Genomic DNA, 25,193 nt, shown 5'->3' with positions numbered 1-25,193 from the left:
ATACTTTTTTAAAAATTTTTAAAAAGCCGACAATATTTTTTTTTATTTTTGAAGGGAAGCTTCTTTCTGTCAACGTTTTTTACAATTTTTTTTCCTTTATATTCGACGAATATTTAAAAAAAAGTCACGTTACCAGCGCGGAGAGTTGTTGTTACTATTTCTATTATGATTACTTGTTACGCGTGTTACAAGAAGGGTCACGGGTATTTTTTTATATTTAGAAACCTCGGGGAAAGTTGTTGAATTTATTTGTATTTACGTGCACACGTGTTCGAGTCGCTGTTGCGTTTTCGATTATTATAAAGCGATTAAAGCCGTCACCAATTAAAATTGTGCGTAGTATCTCCGACGATTGCGTCCATAAGTTCGTTTGACTAAAAATCATTTCAGGTGTGTTCGGAGATTCTTTGTTTTAACGGTTACAATCACAGTTATCTAATTAAACTTCGTGCATCGGCGCGCAAAAAGCGTGGCGGGTTTCGCTTGGTATTGAATAATACGATAATCGGGGGAAACTCTAACAGGAGGCCGATATAATGATAATTAAACAACTTTGTCGGATAAAGTGTTACAAAACCAACGTCGAACTACGTAACAACCCACACGGAGTATCGAACTGTCGGCAATTAACATAAAACCGCTCGGAAATCGTAGATGAGCGAGGATAGAGGACATTTTACAAAATTTGTGTGGATTTTTTCGCAATAAACATGAAACTTGGACTGGAAAAAATACGATAGATCGTTTTGTTGGAAATTCGCGAAGGAATATTACAGTTGAATCAAAATTAATCAATTTTTCCCGAGGTTAGGTAACCGAACAATTTGAATTACTCGAGACTATATTCTGAACTGTCTGTAACCGTTGAAAGAAGGACGCACAAGGGTGCCAAGAATATTTCAACACGGAAACGTGACATTAGATATCGCAATGAACACGCAATTTGAGACCTAACCTAAACGAAAGTGACCTAAGTTAAATGGACTGCGATCCAACGACCGAAACAATGATATCACGTATACGTGACAGCGGCCGTCAGAGTGTTAACACCGTACGCTTCGAAAATTGTATATTTTCTCATCTACCAAGTATTATTCCGTGATTCTTGGAAATTACATTGAGAAGCAATACGTCCAAGTGTCGAAGTTAGGTGGTGGACCGAGTCTGCTTCGGAATCATAAATCGTGACCACGTCTATTGATTTTGAACGTATTATTGGGTCACGACAGACGAAAACATATCAAAAGCAACGCGACTACGGGCTAATAAAATATCTCAGGATGTTCACTGCTCGAATAACTTTCACCGATGAATATGATCCATGTCTCTTCGAAGAACTTCGACTTCAAATCGATTCGTCGATACAAACCTTGATCAGAAATCCGAGCCAGGTTTCGAAATCTTTTCATCTGGGTAGCACTACATCGTATCGCGCGTGTATACATATCACGTAGCGGCTGAGAGCGAAATCACGTATACGTGACAGCGGCCGATAACCGATGGTTAAAGTCGTGACAAGTCCTGTTCGGCGAGGTCACGTATGAGTGACAGTAACCTGTCATCGGTAACTGATAACTCACGTATACGTGAGTACGGCCGCTCGAGGTCCGTTCAATAACAATTTTCCGTAAAGATTCTCGAGTTGTTAAAAATAGATACTTATCGTACAATCCTTGTATATTCCACAACCTTTAAAATTGGGTATTTGTTGTATATGGCTTGTAAATTCTTTTTAAATTATTCAGGTACGAATGGTAAATAATTGACGAGTCACGTACACGTGAGAACGGCCGTTCAAGGTTTGTCCAATAACAATTTTCAATCTGTTAAAAACGGGTACGTGTCACATAGGCCTTGTAAATTCTTTGCAAATTATTCAGGCACAAATGGTAAATAACTGACGAGTCACGTACACGTGAGAACGGCCGTTCAAGATCCGTCCAATAATTTTCCACGGCGACCATAAAGATTCTCAAGTTGTTAAAAACGGATACTTATTCCTACGGATACTTGTATATTCCTTAATCATTAGAAACAGGTACTTGTCGTATAGGTCTTGTAAATTCTTTTCTTTGTCCAATAACAATTTTCCGTAAAGATTCTCAATTTGTTAAAAATGGACATTTATCGTGTGTTCTTTGTATACTCCTCAACCGTTAAAAGCAGGTACTTATTACATAGGGCTTGTAAATTCTTTTTAAATTATTCAGGCACGAATGGTAAATAACTGACAAGTCACGTATACGTGAGAACGGCCGTTCAAGGTCCATACAATAACAATTTTCCGTAAAGATTCTCAACTTGTTAAAAATGGATACTTATCGTGTATTCTTTGTATATTCCTCAATCGTTAAAAGCAGGTACTTATTACATAGGGCTTGTAAATTCTTTTGAAATAATTCGAACACAAATGGCGACTAACACTCGATCAGTAATTACGATTGTAAAGATTCTCAAAATCGACCCTTCTGGATCCAGATATGGATACTTATCGTACAATCCTTGTATATTCCTCAATCGTTAAAAGCAGGTACTTATTACATAGGGCTTGTAAATTCTTTTGAAATAATTCGAACACAAATGGCGACTAACACTCGATCAGTAATTACGATTGTAAAGATTCTCAAAATCGACCCTTCTGGATCCAGATATGGATACTTATCGTACAATCCTTGTATATTCCTCAATCGTTAAAAGCAGGTACTTATTACATAGGGCTTGTAAATTCTTTTGAAATAATTCGAACACAAATGGCGACTAACACTCGATCAGTAATTACGATTGTAAAGATTCTCAAAATCGACCCTTCTGGATCCAGATATGGATACTTATCGTACAATCCTTGTATATTCCTCAATCGTTAAAAGCAGGTACTTATTACATAGGGCTTGTAAATTCTTTTGAAATAATTCGAACACAAATGGCGACTAACTCTCGATCGGTGATAACGATGGTAAATATTCTGAAAATCGATCCACAGGGGTAGTGTTATCGTGGCCGAGTTTTTGATTTCCTCCTCCCTCGGTCCCTCGGCCTCGTAGTCGTAAGCAACGCAGGATGATCGCAGCTGCGGCATCGCGGCGAACGAAAGGAAGGCCACGAGCACGCTGAATTTCGAGTCGGTGGCGCGGGCGCATGCACGCACACACGCCCGAGTAACGTGGACCGTAGGGGGGGCACACAGGTGCGGAAGATAAGCGCGCGCGACGACGCGGATGGCGCGGCGCGGCTAGGACCAGGCTAGGCGCGTCGCGTCGCGTCGCGTCGCCACTGCTGCAGCGTAACGTAGAAACTCAGTCCGACGGCGGCGCCGCACCAGACGTACGTGTCAGGACGCGCCTTTACGTAGCCCGGCGATCGAACGTTGCGCGACCGATTGCGTTTCGATCACCGTGTGTCGAAAAAACCTCTGTAAAAAAAAAAGAACAAAAAACGGACCATTGCCACACGAAAAAAAAATAAATTTGAAAAACATTCCAATTTGAATTCGAGGAGAGGAATCGGAGAAAAAAAAAATTCTCGGAAGATATATCGACCCGAGAGGGAGAGGAGAGTCCGAGGATCGGTCGCGGCCGTGATCCTGGATCTCGCGTTTTCTTCGTGGGCCTGTTTCGTGACGAGTAAACGGATCCTCGTGAACGGAGGATCGAGAGGATCGGGCCCGTGAATCGTCAGATCGGATCGCTGGAAGTGCCTTTTCCTTTCTGTTTTCGTTTCGCGGGGAATCGTTGGTCCCGCCCCTCTGGGCGGCTCCTGCCCGGAAGGATCCTCGGTCCGCACTGACGGAGTCCTCCTCGCAGTACGAGCTCTCTACCGGCGCCAGGATGTTTTCGTCCTCGAGGGCCTTCCCGCCGATTTTCTTCGCGACGCTCTTCGTCTGCATCGGTGAGTGTGCTTACACGACGGGGGGTGGGCCGGGGGGCTGATACTAAGAAATTTCACGCACGACGAGAGTAACCACGACCGGTTTCAGAGACCGGAGATCTCTTGCGATCGGAAGATCGTTAAGTGCGCGAGATTTTTCCGAAAACACGATCAGAGTGTTCGGTATGGGGAGTGTCGTAAGTATTTCTTTGTACGACTCGCAAGTGTACGATCGTTCGGAGTATTAACTCGTCGTACGATAAAATCGTTACGTATGTGCCCCCCTGCCCCCCTCCACCGCGCGAGAAACCGAGCCCCGCGGGGAACGACCGCGAGTGCGTCGAAGGTGTCCGCGGAAGTCGACGTGTTCCCTTTTTGTCTCGTTCTTCTGTCCCTGACGACGTGTCCCTTTGTGGGACACAAAGGGACACGTCGTTCAGGGTCTTGTTGAACGCTCCGCAGCGCGTTCGAGTTCCGTGGAGAATGGTCACGAAGACGCTTCGTTTTTGAAGGATTTCGTGTATTGTACGGGGAAAGAAAGATTAGTCACGGAGGGGTTTAACGAGGGCTGGAAAATTGCGGCGATTCCCGCTTTCGAGCGTGTTCTTTTGCACGAATGTAGGGTATGAAATTGTCACTTGAAAGCGGGATAGTAATTTCGGTCTGTGACTGGCTGACGATTCCGTTCCTTGAACGCGGTGTCAAAATTTTAAACGACGAATGCCCTCCGTTCTCGCGTTTCGTTTCGTCCGGAACCGATCTTTCTTTATTTATGCGGTACCAGTGCCCGGTTGAACAAAGCCAAGTGGAATATCTCGATGTTCGAAAAATTAGTACAGTGTGGTCTAGACTCCGATGTACTGGACCAGTGTCCTCCGGGTACTAATGGATAGTACCCGGATGTATTCATGGGAGAAAGAAAGATCAATCGTTGAAAAAATCTCAAGTATATTCGTTGTATCGTGTTTCTCTCGACCAAAGACCGATTTTTTCTTCTACCTACGATACAAGTGTCCAGGGTTGAGTAGAATAATCCTGGCGAGAACAATTATAGTGTATCCGTGCTCAAATTGCAATGTATTGTAGGGAGAGAGAAAGATCAATCCTCGAAGAAATTGTACATATTGTGCTAAAATTGCAATGTATTCTAGGGAGAGGGAAAGATCAATCCTCGAAGAAATCGTACATAGACTCCAAGTACCCGGATGTATTCATGGGAGGAAGAAAGATCAGTCGTTGAAAAAATCTCAAAATCGTGACTCGTGATTCACGAGGCTTGTGACTCGTTGCGAGTACAAGTTACACGACTATATTTTTCTTGTATATTCATGGTATCGCGTTTCTCTCGACCAAAGATCGATTTTTTCTTCCACCTACGATACAAGTGTCCAGGGTTGAGTAGAATAATCCTGGCGAGAACAATTGTAGTGTATCCGTGCTCAAATTGCAATGTATTGTAGGGAGAGAGAAAGATCAATTCTCGAAGAAATTGTACATATTGTTCTCAAATTGCAATGTATTCTAGGGAGAGAGAAAGATCAATCCTCGAAGAAATCGTACATATCGGATTCCAGTTTGTGTCACCCGCGATCGAGGAAAATTTTCTCGATGCTCTTCGTATTTCTTCTGTTCGCGTTACCACGTTTTTTTCTCGATCGAGAACTCGATATTCTTTTTTCGTGGAATACTTGACAATCTTTCGAGTCTCTTCGGAGCTTCCAGAAGTTTCCACGGACATTCGAGTTGCTCTTAATCGGGCCTCATTGAGCGTCCAATTAGCGCGACTCGTTGTTCGCGATCGTCTCGGCGTTGAATACTACGCTGTTGCGAATTATGGCGGTAAAGTGATATTTATTGTCGTCAGCCTCCGAAGATCACTTTACGATTCGTTCGAAGCTTCGATGTAACCAGCGTGTAGTTTTCAATCACCTGAAAGTTTTATTCGAAGAAAAAACTAAAAATAAAAAATAAATCTCGTGGATTTCTTCGAGAGAGAATAATTGGGGCATCGAATCGACCGATTACCATTGGACGATTTCTACAGATAAAATTACAATTTTTATACACTCGCAGCTCCTGCAGCGTGTACACAGTGTAGAATCGAAATTTGTAACGATTACAAGCTTTCGAGAGCAAAGCAATCCACGAATGTCGGAGATCAAATTTTAGGACTTGTCAGGGAGTCATTATCAGGCTGTCAATCTTATCGGTTACTTTCTTTTCGTCGATTTGTATTCTGCAATGGCGTCAGTTGCGGATGAAACAAAGTAAAAATTGTTTCGTCTTCGCAGAGATTATTCGATCAGTTTTCGATCGTTTGCGATTTTGCGAACAGAAAGTCAAGCTTCGTTGTTTCGTCCATTTAAACGTACAATGTATTACCAACACCGAAAAGAATGTCAATATCGGTGTAATTTTTCTTCTTTTACGATACTTTTTTACGAAAAAAGTTTCATGCATATGTTAAAAGAATAATTCGTAAAAGAGTGTTACTCTATGTAAAAAATACGAGCGTCCTTGTATGACGTCGACAGCTTTTACCTCCTCTTATGATCGGGGGATGTCCCCGGTGATAACGTTCAGGCATAAATAAAATTAGGATCTTTAAAAACTAGGTGAACTCTGGGTCTCGAAAATCGGAAACGTTCTCGTAACGATCCGTGAAACGTGTCGAGGATCCCCGTGCACCCCTCTCCGTAATGAATAGCTTTACCTTCAACGTGAAGTTTACGATCTAATTGAATTAATCGCGAAACGAAGGGGGCGGTACCGGCTGAATTTTCGACTGTTTCGCGAGATACAGAGAGAGTGTGAGAAGTAGTGAAACTGAGGGATGAGGAAGAAAGAGAAAGAGAAAGAAAGAGAGAGAGAGAGAGAGAGAGAGAGAGAGAGGGAGTAGGAAGAAACGGAAAAGAATTACGTGGACGAGCGGGCCTCCACTCGTCGGAGAAACGGCGACATTCCGGATTATAAGGAAAGCTCGCGAAAAAGCTGGAAGCCCGACTCGCGGGTACGGACAATCGCTTTACGAGCTGCGCCCGAGGAACGCAACGCGATCTCGTAAAATGAAATTTAACGATCGTCGTCTCGCGTTAGGCGCGCTCGCGGAAAGTATTTACGGTTTTCATTTCAACTTTAGTGCGGGCCAGATCGTATTAAACGACCGGCCCTGTCGGATACCCGAGATACGGAAATTGAGGGATCATTTTATTGCTGAAATCCGTTCGTCGCGGATCGTGCGAACGATTACAGAATATTGGCCGGTCCGGATGTCGAGAGTCGAGAGAGTCGAGGAGATTTTTACGCGAGGAGCCGGAGCGACCGAACGATTCGATTCCAGCTGGAATAGATCATCCTAACGTATCGAACGCGTATATTCGGTGCTTAAAAGGAACGAGTACTCTGTTATTCAAGTATCTGAGCAGTTGAATATCCTTATTCAAGTCTCTGAGTAGTTTAATATCATTGTTCAAGTCTCTGAGTAGTTTAATACCGTTATTCAAATATCTGATTTGTCGAATATCATTATTCAAGACTCTGAGTAATTTGATATTATTGTTCAAGTTTCTGAGTAGTTTAATACCGTTATTCAAATATCTGAGTTGTCGAATATCATTATTCAAGACTCTGAGTAGTCTAATATCATTATTCAAATAACTGAGTAGTCTAATATCATTATTCAAATAACTGAGTAGTCTAATATCATTATTCAAGTCTCTGTGTTGTTCAATATTATTATTCAAGTCTCTGAGTAGTTTAATACCATTATTCAAATATCTCAGTAGTCGAATATCATTATTCAAGTCTCTGAATAGTTTAATACCGTTATTCAAATACCTGAGTAGTCTAATATCATTATTCAAATCTCCGAGTAATTTAATAACATTATTCAAGTCTTTGAGTAGTTTAATACCGTTATTCAAATATCCGAGTAGTCGAATATCATTATTCAAATCTCCGAGTAATTTAATATCATTATTCAAGTCTTTGAGTAGTTTAATACCGTTATTCAAACATCTAAGTAGTCGAATATCATTATTCAAGTCTCTGAATAATTTAATATCATTATTCAAGTGTCTGAGTAGTTTAATACCGTTATTCAAATATCTGAGTAGTCGAATATCATTATTCAGGTCTCCGAGTAATTTAATATCATTATTCAAGTCTCTGAGTAGTTTAATACCATTATTCGAATATTCCTATTCAAATAACATCGTTTAAGAATAATTATTTTCCCCTGAAAACGTTTGAAAGTAAACGAATGTTCCCTTCCATGACGAACTTGGCGCAATGCTTTAAAAAGCTTGATTTACAATCCGCATCATCTCGAATCTGCCCCTCGCGTCCCTTTCGGATCTAGAAAATTATCCTTCGTATTCAACGCATTCGACTGAGAAAACCAACCAATCACGAACCACATTAATTGCAAGATCCGTCAGACAGCAAAGAGCCTCGACTCTTCGTTCCTTTTATGCTTTCATAAAGTGAAGAGTAGAATCAATTCATCGCTATTGAGAGCTGAAGTTTCCTCCGTGATTTCACGGTTTCGTAAACTAGCCGATGAATAACGGGTGCCAATTCATCTGGCCGGTTGTATCGTCTTAAATAGTCCCCCGTTTTCTGTCCGGCGAACGTGATGGCGCAGAATGAATCGCAGCGAACGTTTCAGATGGTCGGAATTACGGATCGGCGGGCAGTTGCGGTGCTCCTTGGCTGGACACAGTGACACCGTTTCAGGGGTGCAATTTTCAGGACTAAGATCCCTCTAAGTGTTGTAATTTGCAAAGAGGGATTATCGAGAACTCGACCGTTTAAGACCTCGCGATAAAACATCGCTTTGGGCGACCTGGAATCGCGACAGAGGGCTCGAGGGACCGAGGGATCTACTCGAAACGTTTTCAGAGGCGTTAATAAGGATCTCTAGTTTCCGTGGAGTGTAATCGAAAGAGGCGTGAATCGGGAATGCATCGATGAAACACTCTCGAGTAGGATTCTCGGTGGAAAGAGCTCGATCAAACGATACGACTATAGCAAACGTTATTTACGTATGTATTGGGGGTAGAGAACGATCGTCGGAATCCTTCTGTAAATTTCTGTGCATTCGTTGACAGTGCAATTACCCCTTGGTAACCGACTAGAATACTATGTAAATTAAATATACAGGAGTATCAGCTTTCAAGTGGCAATTGATGCAAAGTGGCGATTCATTCGGTTGAGAGCGTATTGTTACGAATATTTCGATATTCTAATATTGTATTACTCGAATATTCGAGTACTCGAGTATCACCGTTCAATATATGATTATTCGAATACCGTGAGAAAGTAAAGTTCGAAAAAGAACGATGAACTCGAAGAACTTGATTTAACGTACTATTCGAATAAACCGAATAGACTATCGAGTCTTTGGAGTATTCGAACTACATTCGTAGAATATTTGAATCACATGTATTCGAATACCGTGAGAAAGTAAAATTCGAAAAAGAACGATGAACTCGAAGAATTTGATTTATCGTACTATTCGAATAAACCGAATAGCCAAACGAGTCTTTGGAGTATTTCAACTACATTCGTAGAATATTTGAATTACATGTATTCGAATACCGTGAGAAAGTAAAATTCGAAAAAGAACGATGAACTCGAAGAATTTGATTTATCGTACTATTCAAAAAATCCTAATAGACAATCGAGTCTTTGAAGTACTCGAACTACATTCATCGAATATTTGAATCACACGTATTCGAATACCGTGTGAAAGTAAAGTTCGAAAAAGAACGATGAACTCTAAGAACTTGATTTAACGTACTATTCGAATAAACCGAATAGACAATCGAGTCTTTGAAGTACTCGAACTACATTCATCGAATATTTGAATCACACGTATTCGAATACCGTGTGAAAGTAAAGTTCGAAAAAGAACGATGAACTCTAAGAACTTGATTTAACGTACTATTCGAATAAACCGAATAGACAATCGAGTCTTTGAAGTACTCGAACTACATTCGTAGAATATTTGAATCACACGTATTCGAATACCGTGAGAAAGTAAAATTCGAAAAAGAACGATGAACTCGAAGAATTTGATTTATCGTACTATTCGAATAAACCGAATAGCCAAACGAGTCTTTGGAGTATTTCAACTACATTCGTAGAATATTTGAATTACATGTATTCGAATACCGTGAGAAAGTAAAATTCGAAAAAGAACGATGAACTCGAAGAACTTGATTTATCGTACTATTCGAATAATCCTAATAGCCAATCGAGTCTTTGGAGTACTCGAACTACATTCGTAGAATATTTCAATCACATGTATTCGAATACCGTGAGAAAGTAAAGTTTGAAGAAGGACGATGAACTCGAAGAACTTGATTTAACGTACTATTCGAATAATAATAATAATCAATCGAGTCTTTGGAGTACTCGAACTACATTCGTAGAATATTTGAATCACATGTATTCGAATACCGTGAGAAAGTAAAGTTTGAAAAAGAACGATGAACTCGAACACATTCGTAGAATATTTGAATGACCAAGGTATTCGTGATGGTCGAATACAAAAAAATTCGTTAAACGTTACCAAGCCTATCGTCGAGCAACCCTGGGGTTAAGTACACGATTGTCCGTATTCTCTTTCGGCCGTCTGTTTCTAGAACTCTGTACTTTATCCGTTTACTTTATGTCTTCTCGGCACTGTTTCAACCCCGAAGAAGTTGGTTTGAACTCTCTAGCCGATGCCCTAAAGCTCTCTCGCACATTTTCAACGTCTCGGTCGTAGGTCACAGCGGAGACTCTCGGAGTGCATTTCCCAAACTCATTCGCGCTAAAGCACACCTGCTTTTCGTCCATCCGTTCCCTCTTAAACACACCTGCATCCCTCGAACTTCGCTCGTCGTAGACAGCCACTCGATCCGCTTCGTGTCCCTGCAGCTCGCAATTCGACCTAAGACGTTCCACGTGAAGAGAAACCGACTCCACGTGACCCGGCCCACTATATTTCAATCTCAATTGGTACCTTCGATACCAATATTTGAAAATTTATTCGATACGCGAAAAAACACAGTCGTATAACCCCCAATATTATGCAATAGTCTCGTTGCTTTTTTTTTCATATTAAATCCTAAAGATCGTCTTAAAAATAACGTTTGAAATACCTTCTCGGTGAGTGTGTCATCGGTTATATCGTTACTCGAGTACACTCGATCATTCTTTTTCCCCCTATCCATGTTTAAGGGGAGGGGGGAGATTTCCATAGTAGGGGTTTGCGGGCACTTTGGGGAAGACGATGAGAGTAATAAAGCGATAAAGGTCCGCGGTAGGTTGCAGCTTGTATATTTATGATACCGTGTCGCTTTATTACCCCTTTGAACAGAGAGATTTCTGAACGAAGCGTCGACGTGTGCCAGAGGAAGATTATGCGCGATACCCGCCCTGGTGTTCAAGGGATGCTCACGTTTGAGACACGTTTAAGACGCAACCAGCGGAACACCGCCTCTTGTGTCAATACTCGCTACTGAAACAGTGTTACTTCACCTGCAAGTTTAACTTCATTTTCTTCGTAATTATTTTCTAGTAATTGCTTCTACTCTCGCTGCTTCTAAATTGAATTCAATTTCAAGTCGTAGACTGTTCTATGGAGGGCCTCCGTTTAACAAATGCTCGTAGTATTGCAATTGGGAAACATTTCGGAGAAATTTTCTTTATGGAAAAAAATCACGTTTGGGAGAATTTGTCTTAAAAGGGTTTCGGATAGATTTGAGAGAAAATTAAAGTCTTGGTTGAGAAAGTTGAGTAATATTTTTCTTAATTTTTGTTATTTTAATGAACACGTAAATACATTTACATCACGTAAATATTGTGATGTGTTCGTCCCTGTTAATTCTCCTTTGCTAGTATTTTGTTCTCGAATGTTTATTATTATATTCGAGCGTGAGCAGAGCGTTCTTTGAGAGTGGCCGGTTGCACACTCGTAGAAAAGTTGAGTAATATTTTTCTAAATTTTTTTTATTTTAACGAACGAAGAATCGAACGAAGAGTCTCATTAAGTAACATTTCGATGGTAAATATTGTGACGCGTTCGTCCCTGTTAATTCTCCTTTGCTAGTATTTTGTTCTCGAATGTTTATTATTATATTCGAGCGTGAGCGAAGCGTTCTTTGAGAGTGGCCGGTTGCACACTCGTAGTGCTCTTATTAGATGTATGAATAGTACGGGGGAAGAGGGGAGAACAGTGAATCGAGCTCAAAGGGGGAGGGAGAAAAGTGATGCGATACCTTTCAACGAGCCTCCATTATCTGATTGGCCGTGCACGGGGGAAGGGGTTCGTTGGCGTTAAAGCGTCGCATTGTGTCGGGGTCAGTCCACAAAGATCCCAGAACCGAAGGAGGAGACCGCTTTCGCTCGCGACGAAGCTTCAGCGAATCGTTCGCCGAAAGATAAAACATCGTCGAGGAAAACGACTAACGTGGACACGCTCGACGAACCGTGACCACTGTCAGTTCTCTTTCAGAAAGTATTTCGCCTCCGTGTTCGTCAATAACTTTAACTATATACAATTTCAAATAATCGAAATGAAATCGTGTACGTACCTACTTTCATCTCTAGAGAATCTTGGTTAACCTATTGGTACAACATCGAAGGAACATAAACAGTGGTAGGGTGGTTCTGTATCGTGTATCCCTAACCGAGAATTTACGCGAATATTAATTTTGATGATTGTGTTTGGTCTCCGTGTTCGTCAGTAACTTTAACTATATAGAATTTCAAATAATCGGAATGAAATCGTGTACCTACCTACTTTCATCTCTAGAGAATCTCGGTTAACCTATTGGTACAACATCGAAGGAACATAAACAGTGGTAGGGCGATTCTGTATCGTGTATCCCTAACCGAGATTTTACGCGAATATTAATTTTGATGATAGTGTTTGGCCTCCGTGTTCGTCAGTAACTTTAACTATATACAATTGCAAATAATCGGAATGAAATGGTGTACTTACCTACTTTCATCTCTAGAGAATCTCGGTTAACCTATTGGTACAACATCGAAGGAACATAAACAGTGGTAGGGTGGTTCTGTATCGTGTATCCCTAACCGAGATTTTACGCGAATATTAATTTTAATCACCACTTAGTGTAGATTTCGCAAACGTCTGGTACAGAGATGTAAATAGAGATTCTATCAATAAGCGAGGCGCACTATTGCTCTACACATGAATATTAATTTTTGCACCGTCACTTAGTATCGACCTCGAAAACGAGCTCGCAGTGTGCGACCTAATAAATGCAATTCGTTTGAAATATTTCGTTGAATCGAATTATTCGTTCTTGTCGCTGGCCAACGGATTCGATCGGTCGTCAGCGTTTCATTTTTGGGTCTCCGTTCGGTTGTCATTTCCGATAACGCGCGGAATTCAAACGAAATCGGGAAATAATGGTTTACGTTCCGAAGATTATCGACACGCGCTATCGTCACGAGCAACTAGCATCGAACAATGCGACGACGAAACGGTAGGGTAAACCGCGAAACGCACGTAACACGCCAGGCCCAAATGCGCAGACAGCAATCCGAACGCATCGCACACGCGGCCAGTTAGATTATGCAGCTGCTTGCCCGCTCTATCGAAGCGAATGATACACGCAGTCCGATGGAAACGGATTGCCGTGAATTATAATTTCATGACGTCGACGGAGCCGCGTTTAAGCGAATCGCGGTGCTATCGCGCGCGATGATTGCGTCGAGAGATCGAAGAGACTGGGGATAATAGTTTGAAAAAAATTCGGGAAACGCACATGGTGATGAAAATGGGAAAAAGTTTTTAACGAACAACAGGACGAATATTTAAATATCGAATCGTGTGCTTGGAAATCTCCAATAAGAACATTGGTTAGTGACGGTTGGAAGTTTGGAGCTTGGAACATTTTTAGAATATTTATCGATGGGAAAGATTTGCCCTGTGTGGGCGGGGATTCTCTTGCAAAGAAGCTCCGCCTTTCTGGAACGACCGCGATGACAGTGGTACGTGTGAACAGTGTCATGTATTGGTCGATGTATCTTGCCCATTTTTTGGCTCTAGAAATTTCTAAGCCAGGTACTCACGAATTCGTCACTTGCATGGGCGGAGTCAAGAAAGGGGCGGGACTAAATATCATTTCCCTTCTCTTCTCTGTTTTGCAACGATACTGTGTTCCTTTACATAATTATCGTTCGAAGCAATGCAAGGTCGAAACATTTAAAACCCTCTTGAAATATATTAAAGGAACATTTATCGAAGGGTCGTATACAGACCGGAGATGGAAAGATTTGCCCTGTGTGGGCGGAGATTCATCTGAAGAGAAGATCTGCCCTTCTGGGACGGCCGTGAGTAGGTGATGACAGTGGTACGTGTGAACAGTGTCATCTATTGGTCGATATATCTTGCCCATTTTTTTGGCTCTAGAAATTTCTAAGCCAAGTACTCACGAATTCGTCACTTGCATGGGCGGAGTCAAGAAAGGGGCGGAACTAAATATCTTTTCTCTTCTTCTCTCTGTTTTGCAACGATACTGCATTCCTTTACAAAATTATCGTTCGAAGCAATGCAAAGTCGAAACATTTAAAACACTCTTGAAATATATTCAAGGAACATTTTTGGAACATTTATCGAAGGGTCGTGTATAGGTTGGAGATGGAAAGATTTGTCCTGTGTGGGCGGAGCTTCTCCTTCGAAGAATCCCACCCTTCTGGGACGGCCGTGAGTAGATGACGACAGTGGCACGTGTGAACAGTGTCATCTATTGGTCGATATATCTTGCCCATTTTTTGGCTCTAGAAATTTCTAAGCCAAGTACTCACGAATTCGTCACTTGCATGGGCGGAGTCAAGAAAGGGGCGGGACTAAATATCATGTCCCTTCTCTTCTCGGTTTTGCAACGATACTGTGTTCCTTTACGAAATGATCGTTCGAAGCAATGCAAGATCAAAACATTTAAAAAACTCTTGAAATATATCCAAACCCACTTCCCAAGAAATCCTAGTTTTTCTTACAACTATATCGTTAATCGATTTGGTAATATTCCATCATTTCGCGAACAATACCTACAGATTCGTCGCAATCGTCAACTTTTTCGATTATTATCGCAGCAACCATTTCGATTATTTATTTCCAAGATCGTCGAACCTCCCAGAGTCACTATTTCGATCGGAAGCTTCGCCAACGGAAGCTTATCGACTCGTCGATCGTCGACGCGACCCAAAAACGAAAATTGCTCGGAGAAGAAGGTTTCTTCGTACGGTGGCGTAACAGGGAAGTCGATCGCCGACACAAACGGCCATCTCGGACGTGTCAAGATCCACAACGCTTGGTATCTGGGTCGACGAACCGATGATTTATTATGGCCGTTGCACGAGCTCCTCGAGACACGGCTACCGTGAATTTTTTTTTTCCTTCGGACCTCTCCTGGCACCCGAACGCGACCTTTCATCGAAATTAACCGCGTCGAGAGCGCGCCAGGAAAGGGATATCGAACGGGCCGGGGTCGACTGTATGCATATTTTTTTTTTCTTTTTTTTTTTTTTTCTCTCCTCTCTCCCAACTTCCCCGCCCCGTTCGCCGCCCGTTCTCTACCCGTTTGGGCGTATTGACGTCGCGACGCGGGCTTAAAAATATTACATCCCTCCGCCGGGCTATATTGTAACCTCTTTGAGGGGTCTGGAATGTGAACGCTGCGCCGTAGGAACGCGTAATTCAGGCTTCCGAATCGGGGTCTTTGCGCGCAAAGAGCACGGCTCTCTTGTGAACGGATTTGTTCCCTGGACGCGATTCGACTACTTTGAGCATCACCGCGATACGAGCCACGGTCTGGCTAACGGTTTCGAACGGTTTTTTAGACAGTTCTACGGTCGGAGAGATCTTTTTGTCGACGGTCGTCTGTCTGTGTGGTCTCGGGGAGAGGAAATTTCAAATATTTCATCCCCGTTACCCCCCCTGTCGTGGCAAAAAGCGGCACAAGAGAGAAATTCCGCGACTTCATCAGTCCTTCTTCGAGAATGCGCGTAAGAATTCCACGTTTCTTCGTAGCGGGGTGACTCGGCCTCGACGCTTCGTTCTTTCTTCGCGTCGTACGTATCTTGTACCTCTGTACCGGAACGTTGTCGATAATTGTATATCTTTGCGAAAAATAGTCCGTAGGATAGTCTTCGGGTCGTTTCAAAGGTGGAATCTTCTACTTTCGCGCACGTAGGTCGAACTCTCCTGAAAAATTCTCTTAAAACCAGGGGGCGATTGAAAAAGTGAATACAGGTGTGTAAAAGGTTGAATAGTTTCGAATCGCTTCCAATCGTTTAACAAATTTTTCACGTAGATGAAATTACCGTGAATTCGAAGGTGGAAGTCTCCTCTTTGGAATCACCCTCTAAAAGTTGGTATACGTTTTTTTTCCCTTCGTGTTATTTCACTTTGAACGAGAAGCGTGTGTCTTCGGAATTGGAATATGTATATATATATAGTACAATGTATTCATTTGGTTCACGTTTATTAGGGAAGAGAAAAAATTCACCATCGAGACCGAATAATATTGGTCTCTGTGCCAAAAATCTGGTGAATTGTTTCGGCGGGTGCGTCGCGTATCTAGATCGCGCAGAATGTTACTGGAGGCTTCCAAAAGGCTGGAATCTGGCACGAGAGTGCTGGATAGTTTCGCGGTTATCAAGCTTCCTTCGCGCAACAAACTGGTCGGAAGTTTTACGCGTTTGTATTGTTCGCCGGTCAGCCTTTGCACTCTACGAACGAAATTCTTTCCCGGCTTGTAAATTCTATCGGTGGTAAAAACTTCTCGAAGAATCTCAGAGATTGATGCAGTCTAAAGTCCGTTTTCTAAAATTTCTAGCGAAAATTCTCGTTTAATACTGAGGGAAAAAAACGATACTATTGTATGATAATATTCATATAAAAGTAACGAACAAAACTCGCGAAGTAATATTTGCAATTCGTGAAGCAAAAACACCGAGAAAACCTGTGAAAATTAATCGTAAATTAATCGTGATCATCATTAGAAGGTAAGCTTGTGAATCGCAAATTATCAATCTTATTTTGTGATTCGTTAGAATTATTAAATATTGCAAAAACCCGAAATGAGAGATTGAAATTATAATTGTTCAGATTGCAGGGAAGTGTTGAAAGATGAAAAATTAAGTGTAGCAAATTTTTATCGTAAATTGCACTCTGCGAACGAAATTCTTTCCCGACTTGTAAATTCCATCGGTGGTAAAAACTTCTCGAAGAATCTCAGAGATTGATGCAGCGGCGTATCTAGATTTCTAAGGTCCGTTTTATAAAATTTCGAGCGAAAATTCTCGTTTAATACTGGGAGAAAAAAAAGCGACACTATTGAATAATAATATTCGGGAACAAAACTCGCGAAGTAATATCCGCAATACACAAAGCAAAAGTATCGAGAAAACCTGTGAAGTTAAATTAATCGTGATCACCATTAGAAGGTACGCTTGTGAATCGCGAATTATCAATCTTATTTTGTGATTCGTTAGAATAATCAAATACTGCAAAAACCCAAAATAAGAGTTTAAAAGTATGATTGTCCAGTTTGCAGGAAAATGTCAAGGGATGAAATTTAAATTTATCGTAAATTGTACGCGGTCAAGATACTATCTAGTGTATAATACCTGGTAAATAAAAAAAAAGGGTATCGCTCCAATATTTTCGGACATCGCGAGCACGGTATCGGTTTCAATTTCTCCCGAGACGAAACAATCCGTCCCTAAAAAGGTTAATTGCGTCACTGGATTGGCGGTATCCCGCGAAATCGGGGCCAATCGTGAAGATTCGGGATTTACCTTTTGTCTTCCGGATGGTCTCCGAGAGTTTTACTTCTGGCGCGGTGTCGCGGTTATCGTCGTTCGCCCGCGATGGTTTAATTCGGCGGGACAATGCGGCTTTCCGTGAAGCGAACCGTGGCTGCCTTCTGCTCGGCGGGAATTGCGCCATTTTCTCTTTCACTATCGTTTGCTGTTCCGCAATCGGTTAGTACGAAAGTTCGATTCTAACGCCACTCCGAGTCCTGACATTGGACGACGATTTGCCTTTTACGAGGCACAGGGCCTGGCTTTCTCGTGAGTTTCAATTGCTCTTTTGTCCCCCGAATTCGAAGCATCCGCAGGAGCGTGTATATCTACGGAGCTCGTATATTTTATGTATTTTCTGATGGTTCGTTTCGTTGTTCGAAGTAGGTTCGATCGTTCGTGCGCGATAAATCGGCAACGACGATCGTTGGATAGACACCAGGGATAATTTAACAGCGCTTGGTATTGGAACACGCTCGATCGATGAATCGTTCGAGGTAAAATTAATTCTCACGACGGTTGTAATCCCGCGAATCGAATTCCGTTTCCACGACTTTAATATTTCCGTCACACGCGGGGGAATGCTGCTTTTTCGTCGGGTAAATTGAACAGAAAGGGAAACAAACGATACTGACGACACGAGGCTGCGAATCGGAGAAATAGAATCAGTTACGGTGATTAATAGCGTTCCCTCTTGTTGCTACAAGGACTCGATCAACTATCCAGGGAAATTATAGGCGTGGAAACTACCGTATCGGAGTTCCGATAGTTTCGTCGCTTCGTGAAAGATGAACGGGATTGAAAACGGAGAGAGAATCACGGTCTATCGCCGTTAGGATTCTGTTACTTTATATTTCATACCAGAATCCTATTGGAAGTTACAAGCAGTAGAATAAGAGCGTGGAAGCTCAGATACAGCAGTGGTTGGTCGGACGTTCTCAGTGGAACAGTATCGCGAGTATAGGTTGAACAGTACGTGGTCAAACGCGAGTAGAATTAAGTCGCGAGTATAGGTTGAACAGTACGTGGTCAGACGCGAGTAGAATCAGGTCGCGAGTATACGTTGAACAGTACGTGGTCAGACGCGAGTAGAATCAGATCGCGAGCATACGTTGAAGAGTACGTGGTCAGACGTCCTCGGTGGAATAGTATCGCGAGCATATGTTGAACTGTACGTGATCAAACGTGAGTAGAATATGATTGCGAAAATACGTTGAACAGTATGTGGTCAGACATGAGTAAAATAAGATCGCAAGTATACGTTGAACAGTAAGTGGTCAGACATGAGTAGAGTCAGATCGCGAGCATACGTTGAACTGTACGTGGTCAGACATCCTTAGTGGAATCGTATCGCGAGCATAGGTTGAACAGAACGTGGTCAGTCGTGAGTAGAATCAGATCGCGAGCATACGTTGAACAGTACGTGGTCAGACGCGAGTAGAATCAGGTCGCGAGCATACGTTGAACAGTACGTGGTCAGACGTGAGTAGAATAAGATCGCGAGCATACGTTGAAGAATACGTGGTCAGACGTGAGTAGAATATGATTGCGAAAATACGTTGAACTGTACGTGGTCAGACATCCTTAGTGGAATAGTATCGCGAGCATAGGTTGAACAGTACGTGGTCAGACATGAGTAGAATAAAATTGCGTGCATACGTTGAATAGTACGTGGTCAGGCACTAGTAGAATCAAATCGCGAGCATACGTTGAACTGTACGTGGTCTGACATGAGTAGAATAAGATCGCGAGCATACGTTAAACTGTACGTGATCAGACGCGAGTAGAATATGATCGCGAGCATACGTTGAACTGTACGTGATCAGACGCGAGTAGAATATGATCGCGAGCATACGTTGAACTGTATGTGGTCAGACGCGAGTAGAATATGATCGCGAGCGTACGTTGAACTGTACGTGGTCAGACGCGAGTAGAACAGATATGTGCTCGGTCAGACACGTGGCTGACCGGACAACGTCTCGAACATTTTCAACTACTTCACAGGCCACCAAAGCTCACGTAACTTCTCTTAAAAACATTGTTCGGTAACTTTTACAATTGAAGAATCGATCTTTCTCAAAAGATGAAGAAAATTTCACAGCAAGAACTCTATTCGAAAGAAGATTTACTCAATGGACGTGTAATAGCGGGTTAAATTTTTACATCGAATTTTAAATATATTGAAACTTTATTGAAAACACTAAACTTGTTTTTCTCGATACTATATCTGTTAAATTGACAAACGAAATAATCCAAGAACTAATCGTCTTGAGACCGAGCTTATTTCTTTTCGTTACAATTTTCTCCAGAAGATTTTACTTTTATTTATAATATTTTCGAGCAAAGCTTTGAAGTTAAATTTATCTACCAAAAAATGGAAAGTTTCATATTCCATCAGAATACACCCTAAAGGTTTCACACGCAAATAGATTGTATCGCTCCGATACGAGGGATGATTACACCTTTCTAGTTGTTCTTAGATTGGACCAATGGGCGACATTTCTCTGTCGTTTCGGGTATGTTTCGTAAAATACTAACGGTTAACAATTCTCGGTATTCCGTTGTCAGTTTTCGAGCTCTGTTGGATCACCGAGAAGTAACCAATGCACCTCCCTCCTGATACGAAAGTTTGCGCAGACCATTGCTTTCGAGTGGCCACGGCCACGGAACCACGACTCCTCGTGATTCAGGAGCTCGGCCTATGACCGCATCTCGATTTTTTTCAAGAGGTCTGAAGAGTTCGAGTCTAGTAATTTCGACGAACCAAAGTGGAGTATGGATATCCCATCTCGGTCTAATTACTGAAAATTCAGATCGTTTTCTCGACGACGTTGAACGAGATCAGATGATATTCACATTCGAGTTCTTGGCCCGTTTTAATAAATAACCTCGCCTTTCTACGATTTCGTTGGGAAGCGTCGCGATCTTCTCCAGGTTCGAGCGTTCAGTCGCTCCGAGCGGACAATATACTCGATCGTTCTCGTAAAAAGGAACATCGTGCACGTTCTTCTATAACCGGTTGAATCTTTTCGAATGCGCTTTTTCACGATCCGAACGATCCAATTCACATCAATCGACAGGTTGTATTTGTAAGCGGCTCGAATTCGCGAGGCACTTGTACCTACGCGTCTAGAAAGAGGAACTCGAGTCGATTATACGTATCGAAGTGCCATCAGAATGCCTCGAACTTAAAGCTTGTGATATTCAACTACTCTGACACTATTCGAGTACTAGTTTCTTCGTTAGTATTCATAGAGAAGTTCGACCCTTTCCAGAAAGAAATAAACATATTCAACAGTATTGTTATGCAGAGTGTGCATAATATCGAATAACAGTGGTTTTGGATAATAACAATTTACTAGTCAAACTTCTTGTGATATTTGACTACTCAGTAGCTATTCGAGTGCTAGTTTCTTCGTTAGAATTCATAGAGAAGTCAACCCTTTCCAAAATGAAATAAATTCAACAGTATTGCACTCTGCAAAATATCGAATAACAACGATTTTGGATAATAACATTCTACTGCTCAAACTTCTTGCGATATTCGACTACTCAGTAGCTATTCGAGTACTAGTTTCTTCGTTAGAATTCATAGAGAAGTTCGACCCTTTCCAAAATGAAATAAATTCAACAGTATTGCACTCTGCATAATATCAAATAACAACGATTTTGGATAATAACATTCTACTACTCAAACTTCTTGCGATATTCGACTACTCAGTAGCTATTCGAGTACTAGTTTCTTCATTAGAGTTTCTAGAGAGGTTCGATTCTTTCCAAAAAGAAATAAACAAATTCAACAGTATCGCACTCTGCATAATATCGAATAACGAGGATAATAGTTTTGGATAATAACATTCCACTACTCAAACTTCTTCGAAATTCATTCGTGATTATTCCCGTTCGAGTTCGAGTATCCACAGGAACAGAAGTAACTTCTCAACGAAAAGCTACGAAACGTAAAAAAAAAAAATGTATCGAACTGTGCAATAAATTCTCCCTTCGCCTCGAGTAAAAAAGACGGTTCGTCCCAGATTTTGGAATCACCCCGTACATCTCGGGAATTCGTTCGCGGAATAAGTTTCATGGAAGGACAGGTTTATTCCTTTACGTTCGAATAATTCGTGATTATTCCCTTACGTTTATCACTACTCGTAAAATATTCGAATAGTTTCAGCTTCGAGTTCGCGTATCCACAGGAACAGAGGTAACTTCTCAACGGAAAGCTACGAAACGTAAAAAAAAAAAATGTATCGAACTGTGCAATAAATTTTCCCTTCGCCTCGAGTAAAAAAGACGGTTCGTCCCAGATTTTGGAATCACCCCGTACATCTCGGGAATTCGTTCGCGGAATAAGTGGCATGGGAGGACAGGTTCGAGATGCTCCCCTTTAGGTGCATCCGTGATGAAATGGTGCTCGGGTGGTTCTGGTGGGTCGAGGGTTATTTTCGTCTCGTTTGTTACGCGAACGGGGTGAATGCCGCGCCATAAACGCCGGGTCCGCGTGTGTTTGGCGAGTCGCGCCATTCAACGACGTCTCTCCTTTATCGCGTCGCGAATAGTATTATTACCCGTCTTGCAGCCCGTTCGCGTCGCGGGCCCGTTCATTAAAGTCGGGAGAAACGTTCTCCCGTTTCTTTTTTCTTCCCGTTGGTCTTCCCGTGGGAACCAACGAGCCTTCGAAAACGTATCGACGGGTTCGCGAACGGCTTAAAAACTTCTCTCCTCCTTCTCGTTCCTCCTTGAAAAACCGAAAAGTTCGATCACGCTCGGCGCAACGCCTACGACCTAGTTTCGTCGCGTGAAATTCGCCCTGGTGCGTTCCCCGTCGGCCGATAACTCGTCGTAAATTCTGGCAATACGTTTTACTTCGAGTCCGATTCGTCAGGCTTTATGCGCCCCGGCTACAGAGTCGAATGGCCGCCTATCGTGCATGTGGCCCGAAATGGAATTGTAATTGGAATCGGTCCGAGGATCCGGCAGCTAATCCCTGTAGCTTTTGTGGATCCAGCTTTCATAGATTCGGGATTTCTGCGTCCTCTGGATCCGGAACTTTCGAGCTGGGTTCTCCTAGACGCGGTTCATTCGTACCGAGTGCTGTGATTTCTTTGTGGTATCGACAGCAAGTGTTATTGCCTTTTGACCTGGCTCTGAAGAAAGACTCCAAAGCGAGTAACCTAGCCGAGATTGGCTCAGACGCGTGCCAGTCTCCTAGAACGTAGTTCACTCGGGTTCTCCATTTCCAGGTGTACCGGGTAAATATTCTTCCTCCAGGTGTAGTGCTTTCGTACTTACCTGTGAGTTTCTAGCATCTCGATCTAACTTTCGGTAGAACGCTAGTTATTGGAATAATTCGATATTCGAATACTTTATTGGCACTCGAATAAATACCACAAATTTCTGTTATTTGAGTATTCGAATAGTAGTTGAATTCTCAAGTGTTTGGATAGGTGAATTCTCAAGTGTTTGTATACTTGAATTCTCAAGTGTTTGGATAGTTGAATTCTCAAGTCTTTGTACAGTTGAATTCACAAGTGTTTGGACAGTTGAATTCACAAGTGTTTGGACAGTTGAGTTCTCAAGTGTTTGAACAGTTGAGTTCTCAAGTGTGTGGATAGTTGAGTTCTCAAGTGTTTGTATACTTGAGTTCTCAAGAGTTTGGATAGTTGAAGACTCAAGTGTTGGACAACTAATTTCAATTTTGAACTGTTCGAATACTATTTAAATTTTCAATCCTTTTCCACCGTTTCGCGACATAGTTCTCCCAAGAAACCTAGAACCCATCGATGTCCTGTGAACTGATAACTTTATTCAAGGCTCGTCGTGAAATAATTTCGTGAAATAATATTTGTTCTCCAGGTGTAATGCTTTCGTACTTACCTGTGAGTTTCTAGCATTTCGATCTAACTCTCAGTAGAACTCTAGTTATTGGAATAATTCGATATTCGAATACTTTATTGGCACTCGAATAAATACTACAAATTTCTGTTATTTGAGTATTCGAATAATAGTTGAATTCTCAAATGTTTGATAGGTGAATTCTCAAATGTTTGGACAGTTGAATTCCCAGAGTGTTTGGATAATTGAATTCTAAAGTGTTTGGCCAGTTGAATTTTCAAGTGTTCTCAAGTGTTTGGACAGTTGAGTTCTCAAGTGTAGGACAACTAATTTCAATATGGAATTGTTCGAATACCATTTGAATTTTCAATCCTTGTCCACCGTTTCGCGCCATAGTTCCCCCAAGAAACCTCGAACCCGTCGATGTCCTCTTGACCGATAAATTTATTCACGGCTCGTAGCGAAATAATTTCGCGAGGAGCCGAGAGACCAGAAACTTTCGCGCTCCGTTCGATCGTCGTAGATTTCATCGAATGGAGAGCGGTCCCCGAGTTCCCGAATAAATTAACCACCGACACGAACGGAGCAGCTTCGAATCCGAAATATCTCCTTCCCATTATCACGATATCTTCTCCAAACTCTTCGATAGATCGATTCGTCGAGTCGCGAGCTTCGTTCGCGCTGGAAATTCAATTATCAATCGGAATTCCGTACGATTTTAACGTTTTCCCAACTGAACGATTTACGATGGTTCATCTTTATCGTACGAATGAGAGATTCCCAACGACGAGCTGGGAATGGACAAAATACCGGGCGGTTAGGTGACGATGAACGAAAACGGAAAATCAGGGACGCAGCTTGTACCCTACGTCACGTGCAGGTCGATGCTGACCTATTAGCTTAAAGTAATTTCCGTTTAATTTTCGAGCCAGCAGACTCGCGAGCTTCCATCCTCTTCGGCCTCTTTCCCGCTCGACCGTCGGAGCAGTCCGTTTAACGAGCTCGTAACACCGATCGAGACTAATAATGTCCGAATAATGAGCCATATTTCGTCCGGTCTTCGTTACGCGACGCACGATTAAAAGACCGTGGGACGAGTTACAACGCGGCTCGATCGGTTGTTACAGCATTCCAATAATTGGTGCTGGGGCTCCGGCGTGGTTTTATCGTGCCGCGGGCGTCGGGAATTATTTGTCGAAGGAAGTCGTTATCGCGTAATCCAATAACGAGCCGAAATGTACGGCGTTGGAACTTTTCGGTTCGCCACGGCCACCGCGCAAAGTGGTTTAAACGCTGGGTTCCCCTTCCGTGAGTATAATTTAATATTGTCCGGTAATTAATGGATCTCCTCTTTCTTGTATACGTCCGACCGTAGGTTCCCGTTAATCGGAGCCCGTCCACTCTCTCGAACGGGATTAATATTCACGCGAATACGCGGCCGAGTAAAATCGAATCGAAGGAAACGGATCGGGGACAGGATTCGTCGTTCGAGGGTTAATATTTGCCTACCCGATATTTTCTCACGGGTTGTCCCTTCGTGTCTGGGCACCCTCGAATAGATACGGACGATGCGAAGGATCGTTTTTTAGTTTTTAAATTATTGTTACTATTGCAGGAATTTTGTTTCATTAGTGCTGATGGTTATAGAATAAGGGTGA

At 42.2% G+C, this 25,193-nt stretch overlaps 1 protein-coding gene across 1 annotated transcript in view; it reads left to right on the top strand.

The window, feature by feature from the left end:
• The first annotated feature begins 3,308 nt into the window (after positions 1-3,308).
• The window catches only part of LOC143145427 (uncharacterized), a 167,102-nt gene continuing 145,217 nt past the window's right edge, over positions 3,309-25,193 (top strand). The window contains exon 1 of the mRNA XM_076308797.1: positions 3,309-3,885. Within this exon, the coding sequence (XP_076164912.1) occupies positions 3,825-3,885 (61 nt within the window). The 5' untranslated portion in view covers positions 3,309-3,824. The remainder of the gene's footprint in view (positions 3,886-25,193) is intronic.

Source organism: Ptiloglossa arizonensis, chromosome 4 (genome assembly GCF_051014685.1).
Source record: "Ptiloglossa arizonensis isolate GNS036 chromosome 4, iyPtiAriz1_principal, whole genome shotgun sequence".
NCBI classification, from domain to species: domain Eukaryota; kingdom Metazoa; phylum Arthropoda; class Insecta; order Hymenoptera; family Colletidae; genus Ptiloglossa; species Ptiloglossa arizonensis.
This window is presented reverse-complemented; position numbering and strand designations above follow the sequence as displayed.